The 21617-nt window shown below is 51.8% G+C and overlaps 1 protein-coding gene across 1 annotated transcript in view; it reads left to right on the forward strand.

Moving 5' to 3' along the window:
- The first annotated feature begins 16150 nt into the window (after positions 1–16150).
- Positions 16151–21617, forward strand: part of HIVEP1 (HIVEP zinc finger 1) — a 506680-nt gene continuing 501213 nt past the window's right edge. The window contains exons 1-2 of the mRNA XM_085607000.1: positions 16151–16428; positions 18306–18443. Of these exons, the coding sequence (XP_085463126.1) occupies positions 18404–18443 (40 nt within the window). The 5' untranslated portion in view covers positions 16151–16428; positions 18306–18403. The remainder of the gene's footprint in view (positions 16429–18305; positions 18444–21617) is intronic.

Raw genomic sequence — 21617 nt, forward strand, 5'->3', positions numbered from 1 at the left:
GATCACGCCCAGAGACCCAGTTCTGTGCACTCCTGATATAGACACAGTTCAGGCGTTAGGTACTTAAATATGTTAGAGAAATCCACTTTTTAGCTAGCTTGGCCTATTAATACATTCATCACTGTTTCTTTGTCCTTTCTAGAAGCCAAAGGTCCTTATACCTGCCGGTGAAGTGGTGACTGAAGCTCCAGGGATTGTTACCCCTCTCTTTTTCCTTGTTTTGTTTCCCCTCTTTCCCCTATTACCAGTGTGCTCTAGGGTTTGGTAGGGGCACTAGGTGATAGTGGAAGGTTGAGGCCTTAACGACAGCATCCTGAAACTCCTTGGTGCTCCTGCGGAAATATTCTCCGGTAAGATTCTTACAGAAAGCGAAGCCCAAGTGGTGTGTTCTGCCCGAGCGCCATGGACCTTCAACAGGTGACGTTGGCAGATGTAGCCAACATGATTGGTAATTTACAGGCAGAAACCCAGGCATTAGCAACTCGGGTAAATACTTTACAGAGAGAGAGAGAGACAGATGGGTTCTGGGGGAGGAGGTTCTAGGTATCCCGCCCCGGTAATACATGTAACAATGTCTCCCTCCATACCTCTTGCTCCACCTGAAAGGTTTTCGGGTGAATCAACCAGGTTTGCGGCATTCATTAGCCAGTGCCAGCTACATTTCACATGCAAGACTCATTGTTTTCCTACTGACCAAGCAAAGGTTGCTTTTGTGATTTCCTATTTAGGGGGATCCGCAGCTAACTGGGCAATTCCATTAATAGAAAGGGATGACCCTTTGTTACAAGATTACGGTGTCTTCAAAAGAGAATTCAAAAAATTGTTTGACAAACATACATATACCCACTCAGCAGATACCGAATTGCTCTCTCTCAAACTAGGGACTACAGACCTTACTTCATATATTACCACTTTTCAACGGTTGGTAGTAGAGGCGGGTTGGCCAGAAGAGAAACACAGTGCTCTGTTTTACAAGGGCCTTAGAGAAGACATTAAAGATGCGTTAGCCCAAATAGTTGATCCACCCGAGACCTGTAAGGAGCTTATAGATTTAGTGGTAAAGATGGATCATCGCATTCAAGAACACAAGAGAGAAAAGGGCAGGCCTGAAGTCCGGATGGTAACCATAAGAGAGAGGAGAACAGAAGCCAGCCCAGTAGTCAATGAGGGAGAACCTATGCAAATAGGTATTGTAAGAGGTCCATTAACACCAGAAGAAAGACGCCGAAGACGTGAAAATAGGCTATGTCTTCATTGTGGTAAAGCGGGACATTTTCTTAGAACCTGCCCCACTAAACCCATACAAACCAAGAAGGCGGAAAACTAGAAAGCCCGGGGCCCTGTGAGACGGGGACCCCGGGTTATTCAGGTTTAAGTGTCTCCTCTTCTGACCCGAATACGATTCCTTCTAGTCATTTCTTTGCCCTGGCGGAACTTTCTTGGGAACAAGGAAAGGCCCAGGTCTTAATAATGATCGATTCAGGAGTCTCAGGAAACTTTATGGATAAGGCTTGGGCACAGGAACATCATATAAAGAATAAAGGGAAGGATTACTTTGAGAAGGTGACTACTATTGATGGGAGTGTATTGAAATCCGGGCCCATCACACACCAAACTGAGCCCGTACAAGATACCATTGAACCAGGTCATAAAGAACTGCTAGAATTCGATCTGATTCAATCCCCTCAATTTCCGTTTTTATTGGGCTTACCTTGGCTGAGGTTATACAACCCCCTTATTGACTGGAGGAAGGCAACGATGCAGTTCAGTCCTGAGTGTTGTAAGGCACATATCAGGGCTGCTATCTAGGTAAAAGACGTGGTTACCTGCGAGGAGGAGAATGCATTGCCTTTGGAATACCAAGACTTATAGGCCATTTTTTTTTTTTAAACATCTTTTTTTATTAACATAGCTCAAGATCATATGCATGACAAAGCAGTGAGCAAAAGGCACATAAACCAACAGTGGTACATTACAGAGTTGAGGATCGGGAGAGTTACCCAAAGGTCCCACTACAGCTGCCCCCCACCGCCTCTGAAGGTTCGGAATCTGCACCATGGGCCCCACACCCTCCTCCATTTCCTCACACAGCCCCTGGATTTATAGACTGTTTCCTCCGCCCTCTGACACCAGTCCAGGTCCCTGAGCCACTGGTCCCATTGTGGAGGCGCAACCGCCCCCCAGGCGCTCGCAATGTTCCGTATTGCTACCCCAGCCGCTGTAGCCAGCCAGATCTCGTGATACCTGGACCAGTCCGTGTCTCCCTCGATCAGCAGTAGCAGCCACCTGGGCTCCAATGGGACCGGCACACCCACCACCTTCGCCATAGTGTCCGTCACCCGGGTCCAAAAAGGTACTATGTTCGGACATTCCCACAAGATGTGGAAGAACGTGCCCTCCTCCCGGCAGCCCCTCACACACAGAGGCGACAGCGCCCTGCCCCATGAAAATAGGTTGGTCCGTGGATAGTAAACCCTATGCAGGATTTTGAATTGGATGAGGCGAAACCGCATCCGGATGGCAATTTCGCGAGGGCCCTGCAGGGCCTCCTGCCAGTCCTCGTCATCCACGCTGCCTATATCTCCCTCCCACTTAGCCCGCAAGGAGACGAGGGGGTCAGGCATGTTATTAATGAGCTTACGGTAAATGGTGGCCGTTAGCTTCCCCGGTATGGGGTCAAGCAAGAGCCTATCCTCCAGGGGAGAATACTCAGGGAGCGAGGAGCCTCGTCGCAGGTAGGAACCCAGGGCATGCATGAGGCGCAGATAATGGAAGTGTTGAGCACTGTGCATGCGATAGTCCTTTTGGAAATAATCAAAGGATCTGGGGGCGCCCCTCTTCCATACATCTCCCAGGTAATCTATCCCGATCAATCGCCATCCTTTGAAACCGGTCAGTCTCGCGACCTCTGGTAGTTGGTCCCCAAACCAGAGCGGCGTCCGACCCGTGAGGGTGCCTGCCCACCCAAGAAACTGATGGGCCTCCCGCCAGCACTGTATGACCACCCCGGTATGCGATGGGAGGTCCCTGCATCTCCTCCTCGAATACAACAGCTGCTCACAGTTTCCTCCTGGCATAACATGCCTGTCAACCCTATACGCCGGCTCCGACCCCGTTGCGTACACCCACTCATTAACTACTTGTAGCTGGGAGGCCCAGTAATAGAGACGGACATCCGGGAGGGCCAGCCCCCCGTCGTATACCCCTCTTGTAAGCTTACCCAACGCTATTCTAGGGCTCCCTCCGTCCCAAAGCTTATAGGCCATTTTTGATGCAGAAGAGGCCACCAGTCTCCCTCCTCACAGGCCATATGTCTGTAGAATTGATCTACAAGCAGGAGCTAAGATACCATGCAATCGGGTTTACTCTCTCACGGAGAAGGAAAACCTCTATCTGCGAGAATATCTGGACACCATGTTGGCTATGGGTTTTATTCCTCCTTCTAGATCGCCTGCTTCCTCATCACTGTTTTTCATACCGAAACGTGAGGGTGGTCTTCGATGTTGCATTGACTATCGATCCTTAAACAAGATTACTATTAAAAACAGATATCATCTTCCACTCATTTCTTCTCTCCTTGACAGAGTAAAGAACGACCAAGTCTTTACGAAATTGGACTTGCGGGGGGCGTATCATTTAGTACGTGTATTAGAAGGAGATGAATGGAAGACCGCTTTCTGTACAAAGTACGGTCTATTTGAGTATCTCGTAATGCCCTTTGGGCTTTGCAACGCCCCCTCAGCGTTTCAATTTTTTATTAATGAGGTCCTTAAAGAAATGTTAGACGACTTCGTCATAGCCTACATTGATGACTTGTTGATCTACTCCCCTTCTCTACAGAACATATACCTCATGTACGAAAGGTATTGAAAAGGTTGCAAGATAACCATTTGTATTGCAAGTTAGAGAAGTGTACATTTCATGTACAAACAGTTTCCTTTTTGGGTTTTATCATCTCACCCCAGGGTTTAAGCATGGATCCTCAGAAGGTGGAGGCTATCCATCGCTGGCCGGCCCCCCAGAAAGTGAAAGATATCCAAAGTTTTATTGGATTTGCCAATTTTTATAGGCGTTTCATTAAGGGATTTTCAGGACTGGTAGCGCCTATAACAAGATTGCTAAAAAAGGGGGTTCCTTTTCTATAGACGACAGAAGCTGACGAAGCTTTCAACGCTCTAAAGACGGCTTTCACTCAAGCTCCGGTACTGCATCACCCGGACCCTAGTTACCCATTTATATTGGAAGCCGATGCTTCCCAAGTAGCGGTAGGCGGGGTTCTCTCTCAGGCAGATACAGCGACAGGGGAATTGCATCCTGTAGCTTTCTTTTCGCACAAACTAACTCCAGCTGAGTTGAACTATGCAATTGGGGACAAGGAATTACTGGCCATTAAAAAGGCATTTGAGGAGTGGCGACAATATATGTTGGGTGCACGCCACGCAGTTACGGTGTTCACAGACCAGCGTAATTTACAGTTTCTAAAATCGGCCAAGGCCTTGTCTATGAGGCAATTACGTTGGACTCAATTCTTTAGTGAGTACGATTTCACTATTCAATACCGTGCAGGGAGGAAAAATGGCAAGGCAGATGCCTTGTCTCGTCTAGGGTTTAACCACCCAAAAGAACAGGTTGAACCACCACTCATTTTACCCCAGAATAGGTTTGTGGGAGGGACCATCTCGGAAGAGGAGTTTTTTGCAAAAGTAAAGACAACCCAACAATCTGAGGATGGACAGAAGTTGGTAGGTTCATACGATCACATTGATAAAGCAGGATTTGTGTATGTGCAAGGAGGGCTTGTTCTTCCGACTCTAGAATTACAGAGACACGCGTTGGAATGGTGTCATTCACACCCCTTGACTGGACATCCAGGGATTAAAAAGACCCTTGACTCCTTACGAAGGCGTTTTTGTGGCCTACCTTGGTAAAAGATGCGGAGCATTTCGTAAAGACATGTCATGTCTGTGCTCAAAGCAAGGTATCTCATCAAAACCCTACAGGGTTGCTCCAACCATTGCCTACACCTCCTCTTCCATGGCACACGGTGTCCCTAGATTTTATAGTGGAATTGCCACTCACTACTAAGGGACATAACACATTATTGGTGGTGGTTGACCTATTTACGAAAACAGCTCATTTCATCCCTCTACAGGGACTGCCTACTTCTATAGAACTAGCTTCTATTTTTTTACAACTTGTGGTCCGTTTGCATGGTTTTCCCTCTGTGGTAATTTCAGACAGGGGTGCCCAGTTTATTTCTCGTTTTTGGAGACAACTATGTTCACTCCTTCAAATTGATGTAAGACTGTCATCTAGCCATCACCCACAAACTGATGGACAAACGGAGAGGGTTAATCAGTGTTTTGAACAATACATGAGAAGTCAGGCGTTACAGTCGCTCACTGAATGGGATTAGATGGTATGGGTGGCAGAAATCGCTTACAATAGCAGTCATCACACATCCACCAAATATACACCTTTCTTCTGTTCATATGGCTATCATCCTAAGACCTTGCCCTCCATAACCCCTTCAGATTGCACTGCTCCTGCAGCCATTGAGTTCATTCAGGACATTCAGAATATACACCAAAACACGCAGGTGAATTTAGATCAGGCAAAGGCCAGCTACAAAAGAGGGGCTGATTTACATAGGCGTGCTGAACCTTTGTATAAAATAGACGATGAGGTTTGGTTGTCATCCAAGTACATACCCCTACGAGGTCCTTGTAAGTTTAAACCTAAGTTCCTTGGACCCTACAAGATCATAAAGGTAATCAATCCAGTAGCAATGAAGCTGAACCTTCCTGCTTCATTCAAGGTACACCCCGTTTTCCACGTATCACTGCTAAAACCTGTTGAACCTGGCACCCGTCTTCCTACGACCCCTGCTCCGGTTTTGCTGGACGATGATAATGAAAGGAAGTGGAAGCCATCATAGACTCTAGAAGAAGTAGACGTCGTTTGCAGTATTTGATACATTGGAAAGGTTTTGGTATAGAGGAACTGTTGGAGGGAGGACCACCGGGGAGTGGGAGGGACTACTCCGGCACCTTCCTGCCGCCAAGTTATAGCCGAGCGCCGCTGAGAAGCCTCCGAGGAGAGGTCCTTCTCCTATAATCGTACTAGTCCCAGTAACACCACCACACAGGACTCCGTATCAGTTGCTTATCTTGGTTCTTTATATAAAAGGAGTACGTTTCATTATTTACAATGGGATCGAGTGATCCGGTAAGAGTCTCAATGTTCTTGGAGGGATAGGGTAGCGGGACAGTCTTGGTACCGGTCAGGTACGGGGAGGCTCTGCGCCAGACCTTGGGTGCTGGTCTCAGAGCGGCTCGGACGTGGAGAGCCGCGACGGCGTCTGCAGGGCTCAGGTGGTAGTTCCGCTTGGATCGAGCCGCGACACAGTCAGCAGGGCTCCGGTAGCAGGTCCGCTTCGGTCGAGCCGCGACGAGGTCAGCTGGGCTCTGATGGTCTGTTGCAACAAGGTCGGGCCGCGACGGCGTCAGCAGGGCCCCAAAGGTTCGTGAAGGTCTTGTAAGCACGATGGAGCCGCGACGTCGTCAGCAGGGCTCAGCAAGTAGTTTCAGGCAGAGTCTTTCTCCGTAGGGTCAGCCGCGATCCGATCAGCAGGGCTCTTGACTCCAGGATACAACTGTCCTCTTGTTGTCGAGTCTCCCCAGATATAGGTCGTGAGCCCTTTGATGTCCGGACCCTTGCGCACAGGAGGGCGGAGAGGCCGGGTAGGGCGCGGCCAGACGCCCAGCAGGAGAGGCGCCAGGCCCCAGAGAGCTGTGGGGCGGTCGCACCTAGGTGTGGAAGGACGGTTGGGGGTCCCATCGATACTGCCCTCCGCCGGGAGTGGAAAGGGCTCACGTGGTATCCCCTGGGCCAGGGGTGGGCGCCTTGATGTCGGGCCTCGCTGGGCCCGAGGTCGGGTAGAGCAGGGTCACGGAGGTGGTCACGTGGAGTGACATGTAATCCAAGATGGAGGAGCCCCGAGGTGCATGGGACCTTGTGCAGCTGAGCGAGGAGGAACAGGACCACGCCACGAGGCCGGCTCCAACACGCGTCCCCCCCAGCTGAAGGCAGGGAGAGTCACCCATCTCCTTGGGGGTTCTCCTCGCCGAGGCGGAAGAATCTGGACAGGCCGTCAGCATTGGCGTGGTCGTTGCCGGGCCGGTGCTCCACGGTGAAGTCCATCCCTTGCAACGAGATGGACCATCGCAACAGTTTGGGGTTCTCGCCCCGCATTTGCATGAGCCACCGCAAGGGCCGGTGGTCAGTCTGGACCCTGAAGTGGGTGCCGAAAAGGTAGGGCCGGAGCTTCTTGAGAGCCCATACCACAGCGAAGGCCTCCCGCTCGATGGTGCTCCACCTCTGTTCTCGAGGCAGCAGTCGGCGGCTGATAAAGGCCACAGGTCGGTCGAGGCCCTCAGCGTCCATCTGGGAGAGGACCGCCCGACCCCGTACTCGGATGCGTCGTTCTGCACCACAAATTCCTTGCTGTAGTCAGGGGCCTGTAGCACCGGGGCAGCACACATGGCCGCCTTGAGGGCTTCAAAAGCGGTCTGGCAGCGGGGCGTTCAGTGCACCACCTTGGGCTGTTTCTTGGAAGTGAGCTCCGTAAGGGGCCCCACAATGCTGCCATAATCCTTAATGAATCGCCGGTAGTAGCCTGTGAGGCCTAAGAAGGCCCGGACAGCGGTCTGTGTTGCGGGGGGCTCCCACGCCCGGATGGCATCGACCTTCAACTGGAGGGGCGCTACCTGACCACTCCCCACCTGGTGGCCCAGATAGGTCACAGATCCTTGACCGATCTGGCATTTGCTGGCCTTAATTGTGAGCCCGGCCTTTTGGAGAGCGGCCAGGACTTTGCCGAGGTGTCCCAAGTGCGCCCCCCAATGGTCGCTGAAGACTGCAATGTCGTCGAGGTAGGCCGCGCTGAAGGTCTCTAGCCCGGCCAGGACTTTGTTTACCAGTCTCTGAAAGGTTGCTGGGGCGTTCTTCATACCGAAGGGCATTACCCGAAAGTGGTAGTGCCCATCGGGGGTGGAAAAGGCGGATCGTTCCTGGGCGCCGGGAGTGAGCTTGATCTGCCAGTACCCAGCGGTGAGATCAAAGGTGCTTAGGTAGCGGGTGGCCCCTAAGCGATCGATCAGCTCGTCTGCCCGGGGCAGGGGGTGGGCGTCGGTCTTGGTGACTGCGTTCAGGCCCCGGTAGTCTACACAAAATCGGAGTTCCGGAGAAGTACCGGGGGCGGCGGCCTTCGGCACCAAGACCACCGGGCTGTCAGAGGGCTCAATGACTCTGAGGGCGAGCATCTTGGTGACCTCGGTCTGTATGCAGGCCCGGACCCGGTCGGGTACCCTGTAGGCGCGATGTCGCACAGGGGGGCTGTCCCCGGTATCCACGTCGTGTACGCACCAGGGGGTCACCCCGGCGTGAGAGAGAAGAGGGCAGCGAAGGGTTGCAGCAGCCTCCGGCAGTCATGGCGCTGTTCTGGGGTCAGCGTGTCGGAGAGGTGGACTCCCTCCAAGGAGCCGTCTTGGCTCGAGGACCCCAGGAGGTCGGGCAGGGGCTCGGAGTCGCTTTCGCCCCCATCATCAGTAGCCAGCAGCAGGCTTAGTTCAGTTCGGGCAAAGTGGGGCTTGAGCCGGTTGGCGTGCAGGACCTGGAGGGGGTTCCTCGGGGACTCCATGTCGACTAAGTAGGTGACGGGGCTCTTCCTCTCAACCACCTTGAAGGGCCCGGTCCATTTGTCCTGCAGGGCGCAGGGGTCCACGGGTGACATGACCCAGACTTGCTGGCCTGGCTCGAACTCGATGGTCGAGGCGTTTGCGTCATACCAGCGCTTCATGTCTTCTTGGCTGGCTTCGAGGTTGGCTTCTGCCAGGGCCCGGAACTTCCGAGTCTGATTCCGCAGGGTCAGGAGGTACCGGTAGACGTCGGGGGGGGCATCTTGGACGTTCGTCTCCCAGCCCTCCTTGACCAGGCTGAGAGGCCCTCGGACGGGGTGCCCATACAACAGTTCGAAGGGGCTGAAGCCCAGGGATTTCTGCGGTACCTCTCGATAGGCGAACAGGAGGCAGGGCAGCAGGACATCCCACCTCCTCCGCAGGGGCTCTTCCAGACCTTGGATCATCCCTTTTAGGGTCCTGTTGAACCGCTCGACCAGTCCGTTCCCCTGGGGGTGGTAAGGGATAGTGAATCTGTAGGTGACCCCACATTGTTGCCAGAGGGATTTCATGTACTTTGAAATAAAGTTCGTACCCCTGTCGCTCACCACTTCTCGGGGGAACCCCACCCTGGAGAAGATGCCCATCAGGGCCTGGCCCACCACTGGAGCTGTCACGGTGCGGAGTGGGATGGCCTCCGGGTATCGGGTGGCGTGGTCGACCAGTACCAGGATGAAGCGGTGTCCCAGGGTGGTTCGGGGGTCGAGGGGCCCCACGATGTCGATCCCCACTCGCTCGAACGGGGTGTGGACGGCGGGAAATGGTTGGAGGGGGGCTTTAACTCGACCCCCAGTCTTCCCGCTAGCCTGGCAGGTCTGGCAGGACCGGCAGTGGTGGTCCACGTCTCTCCGCATTCGGGGCCAATAGAAATGGGTCACTAGACGGCTGTAAGTCTTGTCCCTCCCGAGGTGTCCGGCGAGGGGCACGTCATGCACCAGGTTCAGGAGGAACTCCCGGAACCGGAGGTGAACCACCAACACTCGGCCGGCTCCCAGCTCGGCGACTTTCTGCTCGCTGTATAGTAAGTCATTGTCCCAATAGACCCAGTGGGTTCCCGTGGGGTCCCCCGAGGCCTGGGCGGGCCCCCTCGAGGGACGGGCAGGCCTTCTGTTCCTGCTGGAACTGTTCGCGGGTGGGGCCCCCATCGTGGCGCCACTGAGCCAGCTCGGGGATCTCGCTGAGGGAGGCGGCCTCGTCGGGAGACAGTTCGGATGGCCCGGCCTCATCGTCGGGTTCCTCCGTGCCGGAGGAGGGTGATAGTTCTGGGCCCGTAGGCTGGTCGGTGGTCGCGGCAGCGGCGGGTGGGGCGGTCATGGACCGGGTGGTGGCGCAGGCCCACTCAGGCAGCCCTAGCATCCCCAGATGCTCTCGGCGCTCCACCTGGGCCCAGGGGGAGCTCTCTAGGTCATTCCCCAGGAGGCAGTCCACGGGGGCGTCGTCGCGGACAGTCACTTTTAGGGTGCCGGACACTCCTCCCCACTCGAAGGGGATCCTGGCCATCCGGCACATACTTTCGGTGTTGTCCGCGGACCGGGCATAGGACATGGGGCAGGATTTGTTCGGGGGTCACCAGGTGGCAGCGGACAGCAGTCACGCTAGCCCCAGTGTCTCGGAGGGCTTCGGCCCGTTGTCCGTTGATGGTGACCCACCGCTGGTACTTCTGGGTGTTGCTGGGGATGGCCGCTCGGGGCACCATTTCTCGGGAGCCCAGGCAGACGAGCGACATGGCAGCCGGTTCCCACTCGGGGGACCCGTCCTCGCGGTTTTCCTCCTCTTCTCCTCCTTCCCCCAGGGCAGCGGTGGCTATTTGTCGGGGAGGGGGCCCAGCGGTCCCGTTTCGTCGGTTCACGGGGCAGGCCGGGTCGCTCGCATAGTGGCCGGTCTGCTGGCATGCGAAGCAGGTTACGGTTGGTCGGGGTCCCGGTCGGGCGATGGGGGTCCCCCTTCGGCCCATGGTCGGGGACGTGGGGTTGGCGGCTTGGCCTCGTGGCGGGCTTCTGGGCGGTCCAGTCGGGAAGTCTCGGCTGCGGTGGGACCCCCCTCCTCCGCCCCGCTGGCGAGGGGGTCCCGTGGTACTCCGTTGGTAGTCCCCCACGGGGTTCTGGGGGACCCGGGTGTTGACCCATCGGTCTGCTTCAGCGGCGAGCTTCCGGGGCTCGGTCAACTTACTGTCCAGGAGGTGTTGCCTTAGTTCTACAAAGCAGTTGTTGGCGAGGTGCTCCCAGACAATGAGGTCGAACAGCTCATTGTACGAGGTGACCTTGCTTCCTTTTATCCACCCTTCAAAAGCCCGGCTGAAGAAGTCCACGTACTCGACCCAGGTGGTACCGGGGAGCTTCTTGCAGTCCCGGAAGCGCTGCCGGTACATCTCGGCGGATAGTCCGTAGCGGGTGAGTAGGGCTTCCTTCATGTGATCGTAGGAGGTCATTTCTGCGTCGGGGAGTTGCAGCAGGGTATCTCGGCCCTCGCTGAGGAACCTCCCCCATAGGCCGGCACCCCAATCCTTCCGGGGTACCCGATGGGAGATCATGGCTACCTCGTAGGCTCGGAACCACTGCTGGATGTCGTCGTTCTTGTAGTACTCTTTGACGACATCCTTTGGGATATGAACTTTTGGCTCGATCAGGGGCAGGGCGTCCCGGGCCCCGGGGGTGCTGGTCTCCCCCGTTTTGGATTTCAGTTCGAGTTCTTTGAGGCTCCTCTCGTGCTCGAGGGTCAGCCGTCTCTCTTCGAGCCCCCAATGCCGTTTCTTCTCCTCGATTTCCTCTTGCAGCCGTAGTTGTTCCAGGGCTATTTTCTTCTCCGCTAGCTGGAGCTCGCCATCCAGCCGGAGTCGTGCGAGGTCCATTTCGTGTGCCCGGACCCTCTCCCGTTCCCGTATTTCTTCGTGGGATAGGCGGGCTTCGGGGATGCCTTGCCCCCCATCTGTCGGGGTTGTGGTCGGTAGGTTTTCGTCCCGGGCCGAGGTCCCTTCGGTGCGGGGTGGAGTGGCCTCGGCTTCGGCCTAGGCTTTCAGGGCTTTCTGCATTTCTTCCTTGGTGCCCAATCCTGTGGTTGGGATCCCTTTGTCTTTGCAGAATTGTTTTAGTTCTTTGTGGGTGTATTCCTCCAGCTTTTCCAGCTGGAAGGTTGCGGCCACGGTTGCTTCTTGTCCGTTCATGGTTAGGTAGTGGGTGCGTTACTTGCTTGTACGATTGCGTCTGGCTCGGATCCCGTCGCTGGCCACCAAATGTTGGAGGGAGGACCACCGGGGAGTCGGAGGGACTACTCCGGCACCTTCCTACCACCAAGTTATAGCCGAGCGCCGCTGAGAAGCCTCCGAGGAGAGGTCCTTCTCCTATAATCGTACTAGTCCCAGTAACACCACCACACAGGACTCCGTATCAGTTGCTTATCTTGGTTCTTTATATAAAAAGGAGTACGTTTCAATATTTACAATGGGATCGAGTGATCCGGTAAGAGTCTCAATGTTCTTGGAGGGATAGGGTAGCGGGACAGTCTTGGTACCGGTCAGGTACGGGGAGGCTCTGCGCCAGACCTTGGGTGCTGGTCTCAGAGCGGCTCGGACGTGGAGAGCCGCGACGGCGTCTGCAGGGCTCAGGTGGTAGTTCCGCTTGGATCGAGCCGCGACACAGTCAGCAGGGCTCCGGTAGCAGGTCCGCTTCGGTCGAGCCGCGACGAGGTCAGCTGGGCTCTGATGGTCTGTTGCAACAAGGTCGGGCCGCGACGGCGTCAGCAGGGCCCCAAAGGTTCGTGAAGGTCTTGTAAGCACGATGGAGCTGCGACGTCGTCAGCAGGGCTCAGCAAGTAGTTTCAGGCAGAGTCTTTCTCCGTAGGGTCAGCCGCGATCCGATCAGCAGGGCTCTTGACTCCAGGATACAACTGTCCTCTTGTTGTCGAGTCGCCCCAGATATAGGTCGTGAGCCCTTTGATGTCCGGACCCTTGCGCCCAGGAGGGCGGAGAGGCCGGGTAGGGCGCGGCCAGACGCCCAGCAGGAGAGGCGCCAGGCCCCAGAGAGCTGTGGGGCGGTCGCACCTAGGTGTGGAAGGACGGTTGGGGGTCCCATCGATACTGCCCTCCACCGGGAGTGGAAAGGGCTCACGTGGTATCCCCTGGGCCAGGGGTGGGCGCCTTGATGTCGGGCCTCGCTGGGCCCGAGGTCGGGTAGAGCAGGGTCACGGAGGTGGTCACGTGGAGTGACGTGTAATCCAAGATGGAGGAGCCCCGAGGTGCATGGGACCTCGTGCAGCTGAGCGAGGAGGAACAGGACCACGCCACGAGGCCGGCTCCAACAGGAACGCACTTGGGAACCTGCCAGCCATGTGCATGCCCCTCGATTAGTTTGTCTGTTCCATAGAAGACATCCTAACAAACCCAAACCTGTGGGGGGCACCCTGGGGGGAGTGTACTGTCAGGATTGCCGAGAGCGGACTCGGGAGTGCCGCGAGCGGATTCAAGATGGCGGCATGCTATCGCGCATGCGCGAGAAAGTCAGGCGAGTAGAAAAGCCTGACTTCCTGTAACAACGAGGCTTCGCGTTCTAGTGTTGCCCCGCAGTTTGATTACTGACTTCCTGTATCCGACTCAGACTTTCTGAAGTTCTTCGGCCCGCAGTTTTTCGTCCCCCTTCCTTCGTTTCCTTACTTTTTGCCCTTAGCGGTGAACCGGACTACCAGCTATTATCCAGAGCTCTGGCCAACCGCGAGTTCCCCTTTTTTATTTGTTGATTCTCGTCGAACTTGGAGTAGCTGCATTTGACCCGGCTCCGTTTATTCAGAGGTGGAGCTGGTTGTCGCTTGCTCCGCCCGCCTTCCGGATTTATTCCCGTCGGCCGGCCGGGTTTAGCGACTCCAGTTTCTAGCCCTTGCACTCACCTGAGTATTGGAAGGGGTCGCTACCCTGACGGTGTACTCCCTCCGTTATTTCCCCCAGTTCTTTTGCTTACTTCCCTGGAACGAGGTAGCACCAACGGATCGAGTGCTCTGTAGCCTTATGGGACTTGGTGCAAACATCTCTTTGGAGCCTGTTGTGAACCCGATTCATCGCTGGACGTCTTCAGTTGGTGTGACGGTAACAGCGTTGTGGTTATAAGGGGGATTTATAGAGCCTAATCTCTACTTTCAGTACTTATTTCAGTGTTGTATCTATTATAGGAACAGATTGCCAATTGAAGATGGGACATGGTCCATGATGTCTGTAAGCTCCCCGGCTGTGTTAACCCTGTGAGACCCCTGTGACTTTCCTGTTTGAACTCCTGATCACGCCCAGAGACCCAGTTCTGTGCACTCCTGATATAGACACAGTTCAGGCGTTAGGTACTTACATATGTTAGAGAGATCCACTTTTTAGCTAGCTTGACCTATTAATACATTCATCACTGTTTCTTTGTCCTTTCTAGAAGCCAAAGGTCCTTATACCTGCCGGTGAAGTGGTGACTGAAGCTCCAGGGATTGTTACCCCTCTCTTTTTCCTTGTTTTGTTTCCCCTCTTTCCCCTATTACCAGTGTGATCTAGGGTTTGATAGGGGCACTAGGTGATAGTGGAAGGTTGAGGCCTTAACGACAGCATCCTGAAACTTCTTGGCGCTCCTGCGGAAATATTCTCCGGTAGGATTCTTACACTAGGGCTAATTTAGATATGTTTTATCAGTACTTTAGTGCTTTTTTCTGGGCCACTTAAAAGGGATACTGGTTGTTTAAAAACCCTTCTCCAAAGCAGTAAATGTTTTTGTAGAACCAATTACTGTTTACAAGCTTTTAGTGAAATTGAATGATGAATATATGAAATGTGGTTTTTATGTATTAGTAGAATGATAATGTGTTTGTATGTGAGGCTTTTAATGTTTGTTTTGCCTAGAAGGCATATTGTCAAACACAAATAAATAATAAGTGCGGAGCTCAGATGTACTTTAACCACTGACAAAAATGAAGGTCTGAGCATGTAGATGCCTTATAAGGAGTAGAGTTATGAATGGCTATTTAATTTTATGCAGTTACAATTTAATAATTTTCAAAAGTTGAGCTCTTAGTAAGTCTATGACGATAGAGCACCTCTCTGGGTGTGTCTATGTATTATGAAGATAGACCTCTGAGTTGGTCATGGTAAATTAAGAAGTAGAGTTCTGGCTGATTCTATCATGAAAAGTGCTACACAAACAAATGATGGATGGAATGCTGAATAAATCATTACATTTACCCCAGTCCAGAGATCTGGGTTAAACCCATTGTTCTTTTGCTCACCATGCCACCCCAGTTTAGACCTAGCTATATGCAAATTAGTCTTGTCACCCCGAGTGGGACGGGTACACCCAGATGTGGGTCCCGGGCTCTCCATGCTCTCTCCAGCTAGCGTGGCTGGTGAGGGGTGATGCCCCCAAAAAACGGTCCTAGGATGTTTGTTTCAAGTTCAGGGAGGACCTGGCCTGTTCCCATGGGGAGCAGGGTTAAGACTGATTTGCATATGAGTGGGTTTAAACTGGAATGGGGAGCAAAAAACGATGGATTTATGCTCAGATCTCTGTACTGGGGTTAATGTTTGACATTGTTCACCATTCTGTCCATCAATTGTTTCGTTTTGATTCCATCATGAAAAGCATAACTCTGAATGACTCAAAATTAAGTCTGTGTATTGTCAGAATTTCTATACTTCCATTTTCAAAATTCTTTGGGCCGACTGAGGTTTTCATCTTTCTTAGGTCAATAAAATAAATTCCATTGCATTTTGGGACATTAACAACATTTATAGCACTGTGCAACTGCTAGCAATTTAATCGCACACACATCGAAATACAGGTTGCTTGCAAAAAATATTAGTGCTCATTTTGTGTTAATACACCAAAAACGGTTCGTCATAGGTGTAAATAACATTACTTAATTTGACAGTACCTATATTATCCATTACAAAAATGACGGTTTAGTGGCCTCTACCTGGATTGAAATATGTGGCTACAGGGTACAAAAGCATACAGACGACAGCTGCAGGCGCATTAACCTACTGAGATAGGTAGTGTGATTGGGGCATCCGAGATGTATGTAGATCGCAGCAGACGTATTTTATTCATAGAGACATTTTACATGATTTATTATCTTAACCTGTAATTTACGAGTTCAACACGGAAGCTGCGTGAGGCACATTAAATCACTGAGATGTCTTAGTGTTTGCTAGTTAGACCGGTGAGCTGCAGTCTCGCTCTTTCTCAGATTCCTGGTGCTGCTGGACGAACAGGCCTGCTGTAAGTGCTTCCGTCACTGCGTCCGTCGGGAACCCCCTTGCGCAGCCGTTCCCCCTCCTCCCCTTGCAGTCACAGTCAGGGCAGAGGAGGGGAGGGAGGGGAGACCCGATGACGTCACTGGCCCGGACTGTGCAATAGAAAGTGAGGGGGGCGTGCAAACAAACATAATAGGACACCCCCAGCACGGCGCTATCTGTCTCACCCCATCCCTGCCCCCGGGGAGGCTCCCAGCCTGCCCGCCCCCCCTCCACCGCTGCGGAGAGGGTCCGGGGCCTTCTATGTGTGAGAGGCAGGAGACAGCCTCCACCCCCAGCCGGTGACAAGCACTGGGCCCCAGACCAGCCTCTAGCAGCAGGAGCTCCCGTAAGCATGAGCGGACGCTTCCTCTCACCCCAGGCCGGGGCGCCTCCGGCTCCTAGACTCCCCCAGACACACACAGAGGAGGCGCAGCACCGGCAGTAAGTAACACTCCAACTCAACAAGGGAGGGGGCACTACAAGCGGAGAGTGTGTGTGGACTGCCCCAGCATATGGCGGGAGGGAATCACCAGAGAAAGCGAGGCCCGCGGCTCCTGGGCGCCGAACACACCCCCTGGCCGCCTCGTGTCTGTGGAGGGTTAGGTTCCCACGGTACGGGCAGGGGGGCGTCCATTTGAGGGTATCTATCGGATGTAAGGACGGGGCATGTTTGTGTTGTGGGAGGAAGCCTGCTGTGTGTTTACACACTTCACCAGTACAGTGACACAAACAGGGTTCTCACAATCCACGCAGGATAGCCACACAGGAGGGGGTGAGAAGATGATCTCCTACTTGTAACAGCTATTTTAAGAAGTGGGTTCAGCCCTCTTGTTTGCACTGTCTTTCTTTGCGGCCAGCGTCCCATGTTCAGTTTCCTCCTGTAAAGTGACCAAGAGGCACCTGTAGACAACAGTAGCACCGATTTGACATGCCCCTTAAAAAGAGGCCATGCCCATCCCTTCCTCGCCCTCCCCATGTGTGATCTCTGCTGCTTGTTCAAATCAGATTCCTTTGCTCATTTGACTGTGGTAGAGAGAGTCTTCCAAAATTACTAGTATAAAGCCATTGAACATCCAAGAGGTGGTGAGCCTGTTTTGAGGGACTGGTAGTGTACTGGGGTAATTTCTCATTGACTTTCCAAGCGTCTCGCATTATAGAAAGCTCGCTGTACAGAAAATGGCTAACTTGCGCAGTCCTTGTACCGCAGGTATCTGTGCGCAACTCTCACAATGAGCAAGCACGCTTATACCTAAATCCCTTCTATACACGCGGCTGTTCCCCGTCCACCCTTGAGGCGCCCTCGGCCTCTGCTCGCTGTCTCTCCGGCAGTGCTTTGTGCTCAGCACCGCCTTGCAGAGGGGGGTTTCCCAGGCTCCTCCCTCCGGATTCATTCATGTTTTTCCCTTTCCCTCTGCAACGCTTTTCTGCTCCTGTCACTTAAACAGATTCCGTCTCCACCCTCCAGTTCTAAACCGGGCAGTCTCCTCCCATCGCTGGCATTTTCACATTCTTCTCGAGTCTTGCTGTGCACAGTGCAGGCCCCCCTTTTTTTGCGAGGATGATTTGTTTTCCCACTCCTCCCGCAATATCACTCCCAGCGGTGTTTGCTTTTCTGGGTACTGGCCATTAATACGCGTTTGCTTGCATACACCACAATAACGTGGGACATCCAGTGTAACACACCACGAAACATTCCAAATAAACATGCACCGAACAAGTGATTGAAATCCCCTTGGGTTGTTGGTGGCGGTTTCAGACCACCTCTCGACTGTCAATGAGCCTTTCTTTTCTATTTTTGGGGTGAGCGGCTGTTGATCGTTCATTTCCACTGATGATGCCCGGGTGGAGGGAGAGAGTAGGGGGTGTACCCCTGGCACGCATATAATGATTTAATGCCCTCTTTTTCTGCGGCTCTCTCCATTGTTTTTTTTTTTTTGTACCACCGCCGTTGCAATAGGAGGAACAGGGATCCAGCTGGAACGAGGCAGGCACGTTTGTGGGCTGTGGCAAATCGCGTGTGATTCATAAAATCATGAATGGTCCAACCTGCGAGATATTCAGTGTGTGTGTGTGCGGAGGGCGAGAGAGGGGAGGGGGCGATGATGCTGGTTTGTTTTGCACTGCTCTGGAGGTGTGTGGGTGTTGCACGTCTATTCCCCCCCTTGCCCCAATTTCTTTGACGGTATGGGTGTTAATGTCAGGCTCTGCTTGCCTCAGAAAAATAGATCTCTGAACACATGTGGGATACAGATATGTGACTGCGTTTTCTCTGTGTGCTTTATTTTACCCTCCCCCCGTCGATTCACCTGCTGGATTAGTTGATGCACTTGGTGGCTTCATGGAGGCTCCGCACGTCCAGGGTTGGTCTCCATTTTTGAGGCGAGAGAAGCAGCTTTGACAGGCGTGAGGGGGGACCATGCCTCGGACAAAACAGATACACCCCAAAAACCTCAGAGGTAAGAGGTCTTCGTTGGTTTTGGGGAATTGGTGCTGCTGCATTGCATGTAACTCAGCTGTGGTTTGGAATCGGGGCGGGCATTCGTCCCCCTGCCACCCTCCTCTGGCAGTCAATGTGAGATTTCCCGCCACCAAATGTGATAAACAAATGAATGCAATCACAGGGGTGATGCTCTGGTACATGGTCGCTTGATGATGTGATTGTCTGTGAAACATGGAGGCTGTGCTTCGCCTTTCAGTGGTGCGGCAGGTGGGCTGGCGTTGCTTGAAAACATTGCCTGTCTGAGGGTTGGCTCTGATGAGCCTTTGTATCCTGCAATAACATTGCGGCGCCTTGTTTGCTCAAGTCCTCGAGCACTGCAGACACATCGCCTTAATTTAGCAGAGCCACGAAGTCCTTTATTGTCCAGGGGACAGTTTGGCGCGAGGTCGAGAGTTGAAGGGCGCGAGGTGCTAGTTCCTTGAATAGCTGGCAGGTTATTGGATTGTCAGTAGTTACTTGTGTGACGAACAGTTAGTTCACCCTGTCACCTTAGCAAGTAAACAACGAACACGTAACGCTGTGCGGAGATGAGGCGCCTTGGACCCCAAAAGTGACATGCCATCTCCTAAACGACTTGTTCACTGCTTCACGTTGCAACCTAAATACATACTGTTTCTCACACGTCAAATCGACAAAACGTGAACATGTCTGTCTCATTCTGCAAGAAAGGTGACATTTTATTGTAAGCAATACGCCCCTAGCTTTGAGAGATATATTCACTTTCTGACCACTTTGTTTGAAATAATTGTAGGCAAGCATCGAATTTAATAATTGGAAGGCTTTTTTCTAAATTTCATTGTTGTATATCATGTAGTTTTTAGTTTTGGGAAAATATACACAAACATTGGACAGCGAGCAACAGGTTTTGGCCAGGAATGCTCGCGCAGGATGAACAATCCTTCGAGTAAAGTTTCTTTTTATTTGACTGTGCACAATAGTATTATGATGGTGTTTTTAAATGAAGTTGTTTCATTAATTTGAATCAAGAGAACACCTGCCGTTCAGTGCCTTTTTGAGTGAATTATGCAGTGTCCCATGTCCTAGATTCATTGATAAGTATGTGTTGATTGAATCCATATCTTCATATTTAAATACCCTTTTCTAAAACATTACTGACCTAGTTCTGCAGTAATTGTGTACTATGCCCTTTCATCTCTGGGTTTTATGGCACTCTCAATTGTCATTTTATATTTGCTGTGAAAGCATCATAATGCACCAAGATGTAGGCCTCTATACATTGATTCATGGGCATTACATTTCCCTACCACGGGAAGGGTATCAACTGGTTATCACTCTTCAAACATGTATGTGTCATTCTAAGTGGGCTGATATGCTTGCCTAATAATTGTGCACACTTCTGCAGGGTGCAATTTACCATTTTTGGTTCATAAGGATTGGCATTTCTTTGACCTTGGGTGTTTTTTTTCTATTTAGTTTGTTTGCTTCCATTGGCCTAGGACCGCCACAATCAGTTTCAAAAGTTGCAGTTTCCAATATTCCTCTTAGGTGCCTCTGCCTTTAAGGGATTGTATGCTTGTGATGGGTGCATTCGAACATGACATTTGGGTATGAATCTCTTCTATAGTATTCAAATAAAAACGGGGAGCTCAAACAGGCAAACCAATAACAGGTGGCAAAATGGCTTCCAATTCTGTCATCAGAATGATTCACATATACTTACTTTTTGCTTACGTTTTTATGTGTCCATAGATCTTGGGAGCCATGTCATGGCTTTTGCCCAATTTCTTTGGCACTTCTGTTTCCACATTGAGTCGAGGGGCGATAGGGCTCTTCATTGCTGGTTTCCCAGGAAACTGACGTGGAAGGTTCTATGTTTTTTTTCTGTCCTATGGGCTTCCTTCCTGGGCATGGTCATAAAAGAAGAATGGTGTTTAGTGGGAGATGCTCACTGTACTGGGAGCCCAAAACACCCGTTGTCTACTCGATATACACCATGATTGGCCACCAAGCCTGCTGAGAAGTTCGTACCAGAGTTCAGGCAAAAACAGAATAGCTCCCAACTTTTGAATGAGGATTAATTAGACAATTTTGCAACGTTTTAGCTTGTTTATCTACTTCTTTCCTTATGTAGTAGTGTTTCTCCCCCTCTGTACAATTCTTTTATCCAGGTGTCTAACACTCCCTGGTCTAGGGTGGGTTTCTGCTCTCTTGGTTCCGGGTTGGGTCACTATTTGCTGGTAACTGTAAGATGACGGCACCAGTGCATGCAGACTGAGAGCCTGCAACGGGTAAGCCCATGAGTAGTAGTGTGGGAATGGATACAATAAGCCAATATGGAACCCAGTCTTCTGCTTGTTGAGCAAAAGCAAAAAAAGTAGCAGTTTTAATATGGCGATTAAAAAAATGTGTTTTTTTTTTATTACTATTTAAAATTGAAAATGTTTGCAACGTGGTTTTTCATCAGCAGGAATACTGGACCATGCTAAAAAATACTCACACTTCCAGTCTTCTTTTTTTCTCTCTCATGAACACAAACGGCAATTTAAATTAGTAGGCCAGCTATAACATAAATAGAAATGACATCCATGATGCAAGCCTTGAATTAAATCTTGACTTAATATTTAGTATCAGGTCTTGGTGGACTCAGGACTGTAACCACTTCATGAATGACATAAGGCCTCATTTCGAGTTAACCTGGCATAACATTTGTTCGTATCTAAGTTACATTTTCTGTGTCAGTCACCTTAGATCGGATAGTTGAGCAATCAGTATTTCTGGTGGACTTACCTCATCATGTTGGCAGGTGGATGGTGAAGCTATAGAAGTTTCTACTGCTGGACAGGTGCTTGATACATAGGGCCTCATTGCAAGTTGCATGGTACTGGCAGGATGCTAACTCTGCATCTGTAAACACTGGTATCTTGCAATTCCACAACCGTATCATGCAGTTGCATGTAAATCATTGTTGAATAGTTCATATGAAATGAAGACGGCTTTTCCTGATGAAGTAACACACAAAATTCTCAAATCCGTGTGGATTAACATTTCTGTTTTCCACCTGCTCAAAGAAGATCCTCAATGGAGATGGAATAAAGGTGTGGACGGTTTCACCGGGCACGGCAGACTGTTTTGTGTCAGGGAGGAACATTGCATCCTACCACCTGTGCCA

The sequence above is a fragment of the Triturus cristatus genome, chromosome 5_2 (assembly GCF_964204655.1).
Source record: "Triturus cristatus chromosome 5_2, aTriCri1.1, whole genome shotgun sequence".
NCBI classification, from domain to species: Eukaryota; Metazoa; Chordata; class Amphibia; order Caudata; family Salamandridae; genus Triturus; species Triturus cristatus.